Genomic DNA, 17,375 nt, shown 5'->3' with positions numbered 1-17,375 from the left:
AATTAAACCTCTCAATAATGACACTTTTCTGCTTCCTTGAAATTAAACTAAGGTCAACTTACGGTTGCTCCATTTCTCATCGATTGATAGTAATATTGATCGGTGATGGGTTGAGTGTCAATCTGTACATCGCCTGAGTAGGTTTGCTTGACACCTATCAGCCTGGTGCCTCCTTCTCCCAATGGCGTTGGCATGTTGTAAGTAAATAGATCGGCGCTGCGGCATACATTTGATTCCCCGAAGCAGAAGCATCGAATGCATTCATTTTGGGAACGGGCCTCGCTGTAATAACAAATTAATCATTAGAGAAACGAACATTAGAAAGAAAATTGTAGTGTTATATATTTTTTTTACTAAACTACTTTTCCTTGTGGTAATTGATACAGTCCGGTCACAACAATGTGAAGTATATAGCACCACATCGTACAGATTCGATTGCGAACAAGATAAGAACAGCGCAATTGTAGATTATCATCATCATATCAGCCTGTAGACGCCCACTGCGAGGCACAGGTCTCCCTCAAAGATCGCCACTATAACGGATTCTGTGCTGGCAGCACCGAGCGCCATTTCACGATCTTAGCTATTTTGACGGTTGCCTTGTGAGGGGCCTACCCACGACACTTCTACCTGGTTGTGTTGGCCACTCAAGAAACCTTCGACCCTATCAGCCCAGCTATCGGCTAAATGAAATATAAGGTAAGAGAAACAAACCGATATTGAAATAATAAATTACCTGTTGAAGTATCCAGTAGGGCAGACATCGGTTTTGTTTACGTATACAATGGAATCTGGTGATGCAAACGTAGTACCTCCTCTATTCATGGCCTCACACGAGTATGCACCGCTATCTTCCGGCTAAAAGAAATTAGCATAAACTTAACAAAATCTTATAAACCCTACTATGTAACGTGTTCTCGGATTTCACGAGCTACTATATTTTCCTTTTACCTTAGTGTAATGTAAACAAGGATAATATATATTTTTTATATTTAAAAGTTTTTTTTTTAAAGAAAAAAACTATTGCCTTGATTAAAGAAAGAGGGCCAAATTTGTTTATTTTACTAACCTGCATGTCCTCGCAAGTAAGGGTTCCGACTCCGTCAATGCTTGTTGCAGTGCATTTAGGTGGTACGTGTCCCCAGTTCAGCCGCCACGAGATGAGCGGAACTGGAACTCCAACCGCTTCGCACACTAGCACTAGTCTCTCACCAGGGTTGAGTCTTAGGTTCGCAGGTGCCGGTGGACGCTTCACATAGACCGGTGCTGTTAAAATGATTAAATTTTGTTTTTCAATATGGTCTAATGACAACACACTCTATTTACTATAAAATTAATTTTTGGCCTGTTCCGTGGTAAATTTTTAAAATACATTAAAAAGTATTTACCAGTAAAAAAACCGTTACTGAACTATTGAACTATTTGAAAATGAAAAAGAAAAGTTTTGTACCGCATCCGATTTCGTCAGAGTTATCTTGGCAATCAAAATGTCCATCACAATGGTAGGATCTTGGGATACATTGCTTGTTGGTGGAGCAAGCGAACTCTAGAGGCGTGCAATCTCCTCCACTGTCCAAACGGCAGTTTTGCTCATCTGATCCATCATCGCAATCGTTCTCCGAATCGCACAACCAGGTCTTCAGCACACATTTCTTGTTTGCACATTGGAATTCGTTCGGTTCGCATCTGCCGTTTTGACCTAAAAAGTCAAGAAAATTTTGATGTTGTCACATAAAAACGTAGCCAACCAAATTATTTAAATAATTGATGCATATGCAACACAAAATATAGCAAAATATGTATTTCTTCACTGTTAACTTTATTGACAATGAAAAGAAAAAGACAAGCATTAACTCACTGCAAGAATCTTCGTCGGATCTATCACTGCAGTCCGGTTTTCCGTCGCACACAGCGGACTTCGGTATACACTGGCCATTCCCGCACGTCGCCTCCGTAGGTTTACACGCGTGGAATGGTACCCGAGCAATGTCAGCTATAACAAACCAATTAAAGTTTTTATTTAAAACATTTTCCTCTAGTCTAGTAAATGTATAGAATATTCATTTTAGCAATACTTACGAGTCTTTTCAACTACTAACGTCACTCTCACTTCGGAACCGGAACTTCCCAAATATCTAGGAGCTTGACAAACGTAAACACCGCTATCCGAAACCTGAAGATAGATATAAAACAACTAATTATTAATTCTTTCCTATTGATGAACGCTGCGTTATGATAAAGACTTATTCACTTATTATCCATTTTCGAAAACTATTTTATCCTTACTTTAAGTACAGCAACAGTATACTGATTTAACAAAATAGATCTCGAAATGAAATACTCACCGACACCTGGTTCATTTCTAAACGACCATTACGATCTATTGTTCCAGGTTTGAGAGGTCTACCGCCCTCCCTTATCCATCGAACGGGAGCGCGTAAACTACTTTCATCACGACATTGAAACACTACGTCCCCACCTATAAACAGAAAGTAGTTACGTCAAAAGTACATACTCTTCTGCGGGAAGAACCCAGAAGCTGCATTCAATGTCCCGAAAAAGTTAAAAGTGCGCTTAAAGTTTTACGAATGATGATTGTACGAAGATGTTTTCATGCAAATTTTTGATAGATTTTCACATATAGCTTGTCACGTTTTGAACAATACTTAATATTCAAAAGGATCTCTTTTTGTAATACACTTAAACCTCTGTGGGTGAATTATATTATACTAATTATTATATAGCTAACTAAACCGCTGAACTGCGCTATGGATAAGCGATCCGTTTCTTCGCATTTTAACCCTCGCGGCAGCAGCGCCCATGCTTTTTTTTCTTGGCACCCAAATCGCCGCACTTTCCCGTGGCGTGGTATAGCAGTTTTTGTGTGCCATTCTACCAAGTGTAAAAGTTTTCTCCTCATTTGGTCAATGTTTTTAGTACATAATGTGGCATTAATTTTATTAGCAAAAAATATTGTGATATTGTCTTATATTAAGTAGTTTATTTTCATAAAAATAAATGATGTAAAACAAATGAATTAAGGTTGTATAAATTGGTGAGTTTGTATGCTTATAACCATTTTCTTACGAATATGAATGAAGAATACATCACTGCTAGTACTCGTTTAAAGGCTTATATGTATTGAAATGGGCTTAATTTTGACCTGAAAATCCAATGATTCTTAAATTCCAATATATTTACCTTAAGGTAGCTTCGGTTAGCAATCAACTTTGTATTAAAAGAAAACAAATGCTGTAAATTTTATGTATGTGAGTATTACTAAACCACCAGTACCTATATTAATTTTATTAATAATTCCCAATAACTCATGCATTGGTACCAAGATCTGTAGTTGTTCTTTATTTTAAAAGCAATACTCATTGGTGAAGTTCAGTTACTTCAGTTATTAATAAAAAATATTATCATAATGATTTAAAAACAAACAACAGATGACCAGTCAAATATCACTTGATTAGTCTATAAAATAAGTAATATTTATATCGTATTCTTTTTGGTAACAAGTGTATATTTTGATATTGTTTCTAAAATGATTATGCATGTACTATTTACAATACATTTCGTATAAACTTTGTAAATAAAAAATGCCTAAAACTTTAATAATAAAAGAAATATGTTACTTTTATTTTTCATCAGAACAATTACAGATAAAATCATGAAAAAAATCCTAAAGTCGATTTAATAACGCAATTGGGTGTTGCAATTAATACTTAATATACGAAAACCAAAATAAGATCAATTAAAATAATTATGAAAGCGGGTAATCCCATTTATTATATAGCACCCAAATATTGCTGACACTCAGACTCACCAGAGTTGACTGGTCCACCACCATGAAAGAAATAACTTAAATTATTATCACTATATTTTAGAATATACCACTACTGTTTCATTTGTGTATATGTACATATGTTATATACCTAGTCTAGTCCGCTTTTTCCACCACCAAATATAAATTAAAACAAAAGTTTTATGTTTTAGTGCATTGAATTATAAATATATTTAATTTGAATCATTTAATTATTATTATATTATAACAAATCTGTCTGCAAAATCATTCACAAGACCGGCCAGTACAGACATTACGCCTTTAAAAATACACGGAGATGTTTCACGCCACAAGGAAATTTTAGCAGTAGCTAACAGTCCGTTGGGCGCCTAGATATGCCAAACACATGCGCATGTAAACCATTAATTAATTTGGCTGAATGAACCGGCCGGTATTAGCTATATATCATCATCATTATTACAGTCGCGGCCTCCATGGATTTCCAATGGGATAAATTGGAAACGGTCTGTATCCAATTTCTTTTCGTTTTCCGATGACAAGGTCCTCTATCAACAAAATGTTTTTGTAAATTTTCGGATGGTTAATCACATATTCCGCATGTGATATAGCATGACTATTAGATGTATTTGTTTAGATATCTATATCGGAAAGCACTCCAGAATAATTAGAATTTATAATGCTGTATGAAGTTTTTGCAACTATGACAAATAAATACAGTTTTTAAAAGAGATAACTACGGAGATTATAAATAAAATCATCTATTTATACAAATATAGTAACTCGTATCAAAAGTGTCAAAAACTTTGGTACTTTTGTATTTTTTAGTTAATTCCTACATTAAATCTTGAAGGTACTATATTACATTTTAAATTAACGTATTAATATTAATGTATATATCTTTTTGCTGACTACTTACCTAAATTCCTTTAAAATTCGACAAACAAAAAATAGACATTTCGGCACATTGATAGGGAAAGATAAAAGAATAAATCTTAAGAAGTATACACTTGTGGCGCAAAAGCGTTTCATATTGAAAAAAGTTACAATAGGAAAGCTGAAAAGATTTTATAATGTCATTATAAGGCTAAAAAGTGACGTTCTTAGAAAAATGTACATGTTTCCTAAAATACCCAATATTTGTTTTTATCGTGTAATAAATAATCATTAGAGGTTTTAATTTTTTTGCTTTAATTTCGTAGAAATATTAATCAAGTAAAAATATTCAAATTTACTTAACTGTAACGCGATTTATTCTTGATTTATATTTAAGTAATTTATTAATTTAAGCTTACCGTTTCGAACAGTCTGCGCCTCCGGATAAGTTCTTAAGTTCAAGGCATATCGTTCTGAAAATGACATTAACATAAATATTGAAAAAATTACATAAGTGTTTTAAATTTGTAATGGTTACACAAACATACATCATTATTAAAGCCATTTGAAGGTAAATCGATATAAAGCAAAAACCAAGTTATTAATATAGATTTAGCAATTTAATAATAGTATTATTTTCGCAGTGGTAAGTAAACAGACAGAAATCAAATGGTAAATGGTACTTGCATGATAAAGGAATTTATATTCTTATTCAATTAAGTGAAAGGATCTGAGACGCAGAGGAATGCCGCACAATCCATTTATTATTCTTAAGTAATAACAGCTGTATTCATTTACTATTTTACGAAAATATTATTCAAATAAACCTGTTAGAACCAACCTTTTGTAAAAGGTTTTTTAATTTAAGGAATAATGGTTAAACTTAATTCATAAAGGAATCTATTTACTAGTTAGTTTAAGTTTAGACCTCATATATTTTTTTCCCGTAATTATGCAAAAGCCTTTAATGAATTATTCTTAATAAGATTACCGTAGACATGCGGTTAATAAAATACAAATTATGTATAAATTAATAACGTTGTTGTTTTAAGTATGTGTAGTATTTTTAAACACAAAGAGTTGAAACTTAAACATCGGTATCTCTTACTGTCTGATGGACAGTCTAGCTCGTCACTCCTGTCGCGGGGACAGTCCACGCGACCGTCGCATCGTCGTTGTGATTCAATGCAAGGCCCGTTTTCGCAGCGCCACTGATTCGGGGCGCACCCATCTATTTCAAAATTTTGCACACCCATAAGCCAATCGTATACTAACCAATTTTTAACAAAACATAAAATGCAATAAATCAATCTTTAGAAATATATATGACCGATATAATATAAAGTATAAAAAGAGAATAGATTCCGTAGATAACAGAAGATTTCTTACTATAAAAAAATGCTTTGGATTGCCCTTACAAGTGTAGCGAGTTTAGATCCATACAAATTTAACATTACATAGGCCGACGGGAATTTTTAGTAACTCATTTGCGTAGTTTTTAAAAATAATAATTTTCTTACAAATTTAAATAAAATACGTAATAACTTTACCAGATCCTGCTAGCCCAGCTCCTGTATTCCGCGGTGATGATGTAGGGTATCTGCTAGGTTGACTCGAAGTGTAATCGTATGAAAAACTGGTGGGGTATTGAGTGGGTGCATGGGTTACTGGGTACGGCAACGTAGATAAAGGCGGGGGAGGAAGCCATGTGGTTGTTTCGCAGCCAATTTCGTCAGAAAAGTCAGTACAGTCCTGTTGCCCGTCACAACGGGCTTGACTGGAAACGCATTGACCCGTTGTACATTGCCACTGGTAATCTTCGCATGCTAAAATATAATATACTTTTTAATGCCACTGTCTATATAAAAGTATGAGTGGTTTTAATTTGCAGGTACATTAAGAGGTACATTAGTGTATATTAGCAGAATCATATTTTTTTTTTCAAAGAAGGATAACATAAAGCGACAACTGCTCTCTAAAGACTTTTTCAAAATAAAAAGTTTGGCATAAGTTTCTGTTCTAAATATATTTTTAACATATTTGTAACATTTTTTAATGAATATCTCTCCTAACATCGCTACATAACGTAGTAGCCAATGGAAAATAAAAAGTAATATACAACCCTTCTTTGATAAAAATCGTATAATTTTAAATTCTATAATATCTAAGAATGCATGCATATCTATCTAAAAATATAAATGATTGCAACGTGACGATGATGGTATAGTTATATTGGTCTAAAACTATTATTGTCTAATTACCACTAAAAATATATACGAAACGATGATTTTTGATAATAGCCACAAAAACAGTTACAAATGGATATATATATACACCACGCAGAGCGAAATAAAAACAAAAATATTTATACTCGGGAATAACCAATAATAATAAACAGTGTTTACACACGAATAAAACATTCCATTATCAAGGGTTATAATATCATTGTTTGTACCAGAATGGTAACATTTTTGTTCATCGGAGAAGTCCGAGCAATCGTAAATATTGTCACATCGTCGTGCGTGTGGAATGCATCGGCCGTCGTAACACGTGAATTCAGATTCGTGGCACGGTGGCGGGGACGACGTTGGCAGCTTCACAATCCAGGCTGTACATTAGCTACACTTAGATCGTCTATTGTCAACAATGTACAAACAACTAATTTTTTTACGAAGCGGCTTAAGTGACGCTTTATCGTTGAAATCGATTTTCGAAATCGCTTTTTAAAGGAAGACCTTGTTTATATATAAATGGTTGTAACATTCAAAATATTGTTCAAAATTAATAATATATGTAAAAGTGTTAGATTGAAGCAATTGCAAGAATGTCAAAAACAATGTGAGTGCGTGTATAAATAAAGGCAAACTAAACTTGTAATATTGTCGTGAGTATATACATATAGTGCCGTTCATTCATATTTCATTGTTATTCTTTAACTGATGTTGGTGCAGTATACACGTGGGCAAAGCTTAAATTAGTGCACTTTATTTATTTGACAACAAACAACATGTGTTCGTTGCAGACTACAAGCGCATGTGTGCAATGTGCTCAGAAATTCGAACATGTAGTAATACAATGCAATTGTAATTATTTAGTATTTGTATGATAGTCATTACATATTTTTATACCATTTTATTCAGTAACATTGAATAGTGAATTTTTAATCTTTGATCTTTTGATGGATGAAAATTTTACAAATGAGACTTTTTAAATTTTTGCGGGGAGGAGAGCAATATATGAAATTCCATAGTTGGCTCTCTGGTTAGCTCTAAATGCCATAGAAAATATAAATACTATTTTATTGCTAATTATATGGTGTTAGTTTGTATCACGTTCACCTTTTGTAGACGCAGCTACCCGCTGCTATATTATAATTACCTATTAACATATACTCGAAAGTTTTAATTTTAAGAAATGTAATAGGAGTGACCTAGTAACAATTTATAAATTATGGATTTACATGTATATAATACCCTAAATACTTCTGCTATTTATGAAAAAAAAAACATCTGTAGAATTAGAATTAGATAAATGTAAATCAAATAAAATGCTTACGGCAATTATCTTCATCGGAACCGTCAATGCAATCAAAATTTCTGTCGCAGAAGAACTGAATATCAATGCAAGCTCCATCTTGGCATTGGAATTGCTTATCAGTGCAGCCCACTATAAGTAAATAAATGCGTTTTGTAATATTCAAGAACCTCTATTGAGACTGGAACCTGTTTTGTAATAAATAACTGTACCATTTATATTATTATTACCTGTAGACGGCAAGGTGTCGTTGCAACGCATTTCATCGCTGGAATCGGAGCAGTCGCTTAGTCCGTTGCAGCGATGACCGATGTTTATGCATTCTCCATTTGCACACCTTAAAACATTTAAATTTTCTATTCCCTATTATTGATTTTTAATTCAGGGAGCAAGCGGATTCTCGCACAGCGTTAATATTGCAGGGCTCAAATACATGTTCAGATACAATCCCAGTATCAAATCAAAATTTATAAATATTTTTGTATCCATTAACTATATATATACAAAAGTACATATATAACATAAATATTTAAATATATGTGTTATATATATAACAAAGAAGCGCGCATACTGCTTAAAAGTTTCAACATAATCACGGTCTAATCATATAAACGTTACCTGAAGTCGTTAAGGCCATCGCAAGTCGGACATGAAAGTTCGTCGGATCCGTCGATACAGTCAGCAACGCCATTGCAAATATATTGATCCTCTAGACACCTACCGTCGCACTGATGGCCGCAATCTTAAAAGAAATACATGTTAGATACGCTTAAAAAAATTTAAAAACAAGCATCGCGTGCATGTATTGTATTGTATGAAACTAAATCATGTCTTAGTACCAAAGTAATCACAAGCATGTCCTTCCAGACGTTTAAAATTAAGGAATGTTATAACAAAGGATCGCCATGGGAGTTTTAAAAATCGCAAAAGCCTCGTCAAAGTATGTGATTGATAAAAACTTTCTCAAATCGCAAAGCATTGTTTCAAATATATTTCTGCATTTTTGGTTCATTAGTAGATTTTATATGTAAATCGCATTGCATTTGCATTCAGTAAAAAGAAGATGTCGCCTAAAGCAATTGATATCATCGTGAATATTGAATGGCAAGGCAACATCATAATTGTTTATATATATTTTTCAACAGTGTCCACTTAATAATTTCAAAATAACAAATTCTCTATGATCTAGAGATCATTACATGAGTTTTAAGTACGTATGAAATTTTTTTGTCTAAGTGTAATTATTATAGGAATATGTAATATTTGTAAAGGGACATGTGTAATCGGCATTAAAATATTTATTATTTTTTAGAACTCTCGTTGTCTTTATTATTGAGAGTCTTAATCTCCTGAACGAAGTAATTTTTTTTTTTTGATTAGCTGCGTCATCTGTTTCTATCTTTTAACTAGTTTTAGTTAACAGTTGAAATTATATCCGTCCAGCAACAGAAACATAGTGAAATAAATTAATATACGAAATGGGGAGGCAAAAATCAGTTGAGTTGCAATAACAAATAAAGTATAATAAATTACCACTGCATTTGTCTTCATCCTCTCCACCGTCGCATTCTTGCCTTCCGTCGCAGCGTTTGGCGCAAAGAATACTTGAGCCAGGATTGCATGTGAAGCTATCGAGGGGACAACGTGATCCACCTAAGAGAAAAAAACAAATATTGAGAATTTAGAAATTATTACGCTTATGCTTAACTTATGAAAAATATAAGACATGATTATTAATTAGTCACTTCATTTTCTACTGAACAAAAATTTATTAGATTAGTTTGGTTTTTGTGTATAAAGATAAAGGACTACTATTACGTTACTTAGAAAATTACACTTAACAAATATTACTCAAAAAATTTAGAATTAATCAGTAATATTTTCTCGTTTATAGATTAGAACACGTTAATAGAATTAAAATATGTGGTAATTGTATGTTAGTAGTAGTGCAAGCAGACTTTTGCAAGCATTAAACGTCACATAATAATAGTTTTATAAAAATGTTATTAAGTACATGCGATTAGTCATGCAACTTTCCATAGCGCGCTTAAATTTTTCCTTATTTCTTTATATTTATTAATAAGCTAAGAGCACCCAGTCCAATAATTAAAATTATGCCCAAGTACTACGACAGTTCGATAGGAGACGGAAATTTTGAGAAAAATCTAGAATTATTCCACGAACGTTAGACACTTTAGACAACGATAGACTCGTATACACAACTCACCACAGTTAAATTCGTCTTCTCCGTGCGGATGGCAGTCTTTTTTACCATTACATCGCAGAGCGATATTAATACAAGTACCATCCCTACATTCGAATTCGTCCCTTTTACACGGGCAGTTTCTTTCGTCCGAACCATCGTCGCACTCCTTCGTTCCATTGCACCAGGAATCAGCCAGCACGCATTGCCCACTCGAGCATTTATATTCATAAGCCATGCATATTGTGCCTGCCGTAATAATACATATTGCACAAACCATAACCGTACATCATACGGTTAATTTAGGAGAAAAAGTAAAGATCAATGTAATTAGTTAAGAAAAATCTTTTAATGCTTTATCTATAGTAAAATATTGACTTTTATCTTTTATTATAAAATGTCTTGATAAATTATATACCTTATTGTTATTCTGAATTAGCATATGAAAAATTTATTTATGTAGTTAAAATAAAGGTTTATAAATAATACAGAGCAAAATAAAAGCTGGCTGTGGGGTATTTCCTTAATAATATAAAAATATCAATTCTAGAGGAGCGTTTAGAGATAAAATGAGCAGTGTAATGATCAAACCATAAGTGCAACCGCGTTCATCTGAACGATCCTGACAGTCATGCGTTCTGTCACAATGTTTGGATGCAGGAATGCAGTATCCATTATCACATTTGAAGTCTGCGACACCACATGCTGACCGGTAAAAGAAAATAAACGGCATAAAACCACCTATATATAGGACAAGAATAAACTGGCTTATGTTAGAACTACAAAGCTTACTTAATATCAAGAAGATTGTGCAAGAATATGCAATAAATAATAAAAACACTTAAAGTTGAAAAAATCGGCTAATGTTGTATGTTGAAATATAAATGAAAGAAGAAAGAAGAGTAAAACAGAGTCAAAAATCATCTTAAAAGGAAAGTAATTTCCAAAAGGAATAGAAAAAAGAACGACAGAGTACATGACACTTTTCTCAATTAATTAACTTACGACAATTTTGTTCGTCTGAATAGTCACCCGGTTCACAATCGTATTGACGATTGCATCTCATACTCTGGGGTAATATCTTGCCATTTCTGCATCTAAAGTATTCACTTGCTGGAAATACATGCGAAGCCATTTAGTTATTTATATAAATTAATAATTTGTTTGCAATGTTAGTCCAATTTATGTAATAATGTATGTGAAATGCGTTATAATAATATCTGGTTATGTAACCGTATTTAATTTATTTGTATCTATTAATAGCAATTATTATGCATAAAAACATTTTAAATCCATATCTTATTAAAAGATGTTTACACATAAATATTTCATTTTTGGTCGCAATTTTTTCGAAGTCAAAAACTGAATTCTATTGAAAAACTTAATTTATTAGAACGGAGTTTGTTTATTACCAAAGCAATTCCTTTCGTCCGATCTATCAGTAGGACAATCCACTCTCCCATTGCAGCGTTTATTGCGTTTGATGCAGCTTCCGAAGTCACATTGCCAAAAATCCGGGCCGCATGCTTATTACATATATGTATAATAAATAAATTGTACTTACTTTGTTTTAATTGTATAACAATGGTTTCTATATACTAGCTAAAATTCGATGTAATGCATTTTTATTGTTAAATAATTTCTCGAAAAACATTGCCTTTTCTATTTTTATACTGTATTATAACAGTGAAAAATAGAGGGAAATCTATAAAAATAGCAAAAAGATGTGAGAAAATTCTTAAAAATTTTAGTAATCTCATAAGTTTCAGATTTTTGTTACATCGATTTTTAGTGAGTTTATATAGGTTAGACCAGCTACTTACGACATCCAACTTCATCGCTACCGTCTTTTACACAATCTCTGAAACCATCGCAACGGAGCAAAATCGAAATACAACTTCCGTCTTTGCAAAGAAATTTTCCGCTGCTTTGACAAATATGCTCACCTGTCCAATTAAACTTACGAAACACTTACCGGTCCAAATGGTGATGCATGCATTAGAAGCAAAATATAATAAATTTAAATAGTTGCCCATTAATTGCGTTTATGAAATATGCTTTAAGGGAAGGATATAACTTACCACAATTTAATTCGTCAGAGTTGTCATTGCAGTGTTTGATACCGTCGCAACGCTTTCTGCCTTCAATGCAGAAACCATCGGACTCGCAACGAAACTCATCAGGTCGGCAGTCTATGCGGCAAACAAGAGATTTTCATTCCTTTAGCTTTGACCAACACAACAATCAAGATTTTTTTTTTTATAAAATCTTCATGATTTAAAGTATAATTAACATAGTACATAATGTCGGCAAAATGAATAATTCTTTATAACAAAAAATTATACCAAACTTTGGGCAATTCATTAAATTTAGTAAATTTATTGGTGTCATCATACTCACCGCAGTTTTGTTCGTCTTCCTCATTTGGGCAATCCACAACTCGATCACACCGTCGCGAACTTTCGATGCATTGCCCATTGTTACAACGAAAATCGTCCGCACCGCAGCTTTCTGTAACAAATAATAATAATTTTAAGTTAGGAATTGACATTTATTAAAATTTTATAATTCTCCAAATCTGCGAAAAACATACATGTAAACAGTCGTCGCTAGATGACGTTGTAGCCGTTGTAATGATTACTTTATTTAATTGATCGTCAATATTGTTCGAAAATAAGATAGTTTGTATAAAACAAATGAAAAACGTTTTACAGACTTACTATTTATTATAGAAAAACCCATGGAAGTAGTAATATTATGATATGTTTTGTCTATTATTATTATTGTATTACAATAAAATAATTTCCTTTATTACGTTGTCCTGTTTTTCAATAGTAAACATTCCATATTAGTATAAATAATGTAACAGCTCGGATAGAGCTACTAAGGAAGTCCTTGAGCGTAGTAACGAGGTTAACATGAGGCTCCTTTAGCACTATGCTTCTTCACACATGATAAAGCTTAAATGCGAAATTGCAGGCAGTCCATAACAAAAAATTACTCACTGATATCCAAACGCTTATAGACACTCCTTTAAGGTAACTAGTTTAGCCCGGTTTAGTTCAAGATATTCAGATCCGAAATCACGAATCGTGTTAAAAACTTTTTAGATACAAACGTGGGATAACATTAGCCAAATAGTTTTAAATTCTGTTAGCCCAAAACATTTTCCAGAATACTGCCATCTATTGCCATTATTGAATACTAAAACCAAAATCACTCTTTAACATCATAAAAATTAATTTATGTTATTGCCGGTAGATGACTCGAAATTCTATTTTATTATTTTTATTATTAGTGGTAATCAATTCATAAATAAAATTCTAGACGGTTTTTCTATTTTTTCATGGTGAATTATTTTACTTGATTTCACTCTATTGCTTATAATATTAATATTTAGAGCTCGTTAGAAGTGAATTAAAAAGTAAATGTAGAACCACCATCCTCTGATCACGTAATAGTCATACAAACAAGTACTACTCGTGTAATCCGACAATAAAAGGCAGAAAAAACTGCCTCTTCACGGAGATTTTCCTAACACTTTTACCTGGGCATAAACATTTTCTGAAACACCTTCACAATATTTAAAATTCTGGCGTCGCGGAGTCTACGTGATATACTTAACTCGGTATACCAAATAGGTTAACGTTAAGTTTAAGAGTATGCGGGTAGTATGGGATGGAAAGCAAACTTAAGCGTTAGAGATGCCTTTAATGTGTAAAAAAAGATAAATTTTCAACTCCTTTACATTTAAGTTAAAATATACTACGCAGAAATATAAAAATAATTAACAAACTTTCCGGCAGGTCAAATTATGTGACCTTGCGCCGCCACACTGATTATAAATAAATGGTGATAGAAAACATCGTGAGAGAAAACAAGCATGTCATACTGAAACTAAAATCATGCTTGTGGTATGATAATTAGATTACTACTTACTAGTAAAATTTGTTATAATATTGACCTTCTCTCTAGACATTTTATATAATAGATATATATTATATAAATAACATTCATGTAAATAGTAGAAAAGTATTCCAATGTTTTGGAAGATCGGGATCCTGTCTATTTTAATAAAGTAGTGGTATATTTTTTGTTAGACGAACATTATACACAAAAAGTTTTTTTTTTGTATTTGGAAAAATGTATTTAAAATCCAAACCTCTTAAGCCAACACAGGCTATACTACTGTCTTGACTTAACTTATAAGTGTTAAATGGCACAAACAGTATAGATTTATGGGATGTCGTCAGCATCAGTTTATAATTTATGTTGTGGGCGGTGTCACGGTCGGACAGAAACGCATAAATACAAGTTATTTTTACGCTTTACTGAAGCTACCGAGAAAGAGAATTTTAATTATTAAACGCCTCACAATGATGTCCTGCTACTTTTGAAAATGGATATGTTCAAAACATACAAGCTTCGAATTCCCTTTCTTGTTCAAAAGCCGAGGCAAAAGCCTGAGTGTGCGTGCATTCAGAAACTTTTAAATATATAGATTACTTAATTTTACACTTTACTAGTAGGAGTAAAATTGTAATTAATTAAGTAAGTAGATACAGAACCAGTCTATAATCTTATATGAAATAAATCTTTTACAAATATTTACTTGTAACGTCCTCCCGTTTCATGAGCGCTCCTATGGACGGACACGACGACAAATACCAATCTTCGTAATAATAATTCGCAGTCTGCATCTACTTCAAGGCCATAAGAAATTATAAATTAGAAATATACTGGAGACCTTACCATAATACTTTATTGTAATGATGATAGATTGAAACTTTGGAAATCAATGAAAGTTAAATCAAAAGATTGGTAAAATATATGTTAACAAAATGTTTGCCGACATTTAATATTTTTCGCAGGTATGATACGACATCAGGTTTACAGAATTGCGGACGTCTGAGCCTGCAAGAGGGACGCCGCGGTTCGGTCTCCGAAAGCTTTTAATAAACATTGTTACGTCAAGAGAATGCCGACAAAACTTAATTTGTACGCGTTCGCTGACGTAAAACTGATATGGATTTTTTTAGATCCATCCTATAGTGTATCCTGTTTTTGTCGCAATTGCATGAAAGTATAATGAAACATCATATCCTTGAAGGTTTTTAACTACCTAATTGTACAAAAAAAATGTAACTGAAGTACTATTTACTATGAACTCGATTGAAATTGTATCCCTCAAGTTGAAAGTATACGTCAAATTATATAACGTCGCATAACTTATACAAATAATTTGCTTTTTGTTATATTATAACTCTGTTGAGTATTATGTAGCAGAGACAGATTCACGAAAGTTTCATGTATAAAACGTAAACGCATGTAACCTGAACTGTTTAATCGACCTCAATTGGCAAGTTTAAATAATAATGTGCTAAAATCGTGGAAGCATCCTTCTTTATGCACCTTTGACTAAGAAGATTTGCTTCGGATTTCTCACATCTTAAACGCGCTCCGCGCATTCCGCGATTAAGACTAAAGATTGTCTACAAACCACACCGGCAAATCTACGGGCTCTTCTGTCTTACAGTCCTGATTTCGTACCGTATGGCTTTTTATTGTTATCCGTAAAATCAAAAACCTGTTCCAAGAGATGCACTACTTATAGAAATGCACTGGATTTTAGAAATGAACTGAATTCGATATCAATGGTGATGGCCTGTTGCGGACTTGGAAAATGTGCTTTGAAAATAAGTTAAAACGTATTAAAATCAATTATTTTTTTAAAGAATTGATAACGCAGTGTGAATGTTAAAAAATAAATATAAATAATTAAATATATGTAATAAAGTAAAGCTAAAAACTATTAGTAATATAACATTTCAAATTGAAGTAAGCTAAGTAATTTACCCTCTGTTACAGAATATGAGGAAGACAAGAAAGATGATAGTCAGTGAAACGGTTTCTACTCCTGCTAATTTGTGCTATATAAACACCAGATATACATAACCATGTGTAAAGCCGCGTTTGTGCTTGTCACCTTGACACATGAGGTGGTACGTCTCATTTCACTATACACAGGTTTCTCAAAGTAGAACAGTTAATCTATTGAAGTAGCCACACTATCAATTTTAATTTTAATTTTAATCATCTGTTTGTTGTAATTTACGATTGATAATATTTTATGTAAACTAAGCAACTATATGGAACATTTTTTAATGGCAAAACATTATAATTTATCACTACTACTACACATTATATAATATACGAGGAGGATTTTATGGATTTAATCGTTGTTAAACGAAGGTATAGTTTTAACAGTTTTATTACACAGTGCCCTACTGTTTGCCGGACAAAGTTAATATAGAAGATTGGTCAACTTGTCGTTATGTAATCGTTAACATTTGTCGTATCATTTATTTAAGTCAATCCTTTCAAAATCTCTAATCTGATGACCAGGCGTGTTTCTTATATAACAATAAAAAATTCAACCGAAAACCAAACAACAATTTTTAAAAACCGAGAACAATACAGACACGTGCCATCTTATGCCTAAATATTACTAAAATATGACCCAAAAAATATATGCGTAATGTAAAAGTGGAGAATTAATGAAATATGAAAAAAAAACGTTTATAAAAATAAATCTTATTCAGGACACCATTTTAACCACAGACACGCGATTCTTTTTGTCATAACTGTGATAAGTTTGAATTGAACTTTCCTACTTCATCGAAAGACTGGGGCAAACAACTTTATACTTTATGTAAAATTATTAACACACAGGTATTTCCTTGACTTTTCACTGCTTATGATTATGGAATGTAATGTGTTTTACTTTAAGTAATTGAAGGGGCTTGCCTTCATTTATCAATTTTACAAGGTATCAATTGACTTTTAACTGAAATATTTTCTTACTTAAGTTTTCTCGGATCGACTTCGCGAAAGTAACGGTATAATAATTTATTGTACAGTGGAACAACATGCCTAGCCAGTGCGTTGATATCATAT

The 17,375-nt window shown here is 32.6% G+C and overlaps 1 protein-coding gene across 8 annotated transcripts in view; it reads right to left on the bottom strand.

Moving 5' to 3' along the window:
• The window catches only part of trol (terribly reduced optic lobes), a 130,195-nt gene that overhangs the window by 27,004 nt on the left and 85,816 nt on the right, over positions 1–17,375 (bottom strand). For 3 of the 8 annotated variants that reach the window (XM_068761363.1, XM_068761393.1, XM_068761412.1), the window contains 20 exons: positions 12,819–12,929; positions 12,500–12,610; positions 11,424–11,531; positions 11,010–11,123; positions 10,443–10,667; positions 9,749–9,868; positions 8,834–8,957; positions 8,446–8,552; positions 8,237–8,347; positions 6,232–6,507; positions 5,790–5,912; positions 5,101–5,154; positions 3,830–3,838; positions 2,346–2,479; positions 2,080–2,173; positions 1,859–1,993; positions 1,451–1,699; positions 1,070–1,266; positions 737–858; positions 63–282 (listed from right to left, as the gene is read on the bottom strand). In XM_068761363.1, coding sequence (XP_068617464.1) covers positions 63–282; positions 737–858; positions 1,070–1,266; positions 1,451–1,699; positions 1,859–1,993; positions 2,080–2,173; positions 2,346–2,479; positions 3,830–3,838; positions 5,101–5,154; positions 5,790–5,912; positions 6,232–6,507; positions 8,237–8,347; positions 8,446–8,552; positions 8,834–8,957; positions 9,749–9,868; positions 10,443–10,667; positions 11,010–11,123; positions 11,424–11,531; positions 12,500–12,610; positions 12,819–12,929 — 2,744 coding nt within the window. The remainder of the gene's footprint in view (positions 1–62; positions 283–736; positions 859–1,069; positions 1,267–1,450; positions 1,700–1,858; positions 1,994–2,079; positions 2,174–2,345; positions 2,480–3,829; positions 3,839–5,100; positions 5,155–5,789; positions 5,913–6,231; positions 6,508–8,236; positions 8,348–8,445; positions 8,553–8,833; positions 8,958–9,748; positions 9,869–10,442; positions 10,668–11,009; positions 11,124–11,423; positions 11,532–12,499; positions 12,611–12,818; positions 12,930–17,375) is intronic. The other 5 variants (XM_068761370.1, XM_068761375.1, XM_068761383.1 and 2 more) reach the window with 5 other exon arrangements.

Source organism: Battus philenor, unplaced genomic scaffold (assembly GCF_028537555.1).
Source record: "Battus philenor isolate CCGP_79_NKW_IND1 unplaced genomic scaffold, ilBatPhil1.0.hap1 SCAF_1, whole genome shotgun sequence".
NCBI lineage: Eukaryota > Metazoa > Arthropoda > Insecta > Lepidoptera > Papilionidae > Battus > Battus philenor.
The sequence above is the reverse complement of the archived record's forward strand: the minus strand, read 5'-3'. Positions and strand labels throughout refer to the sequence as shown.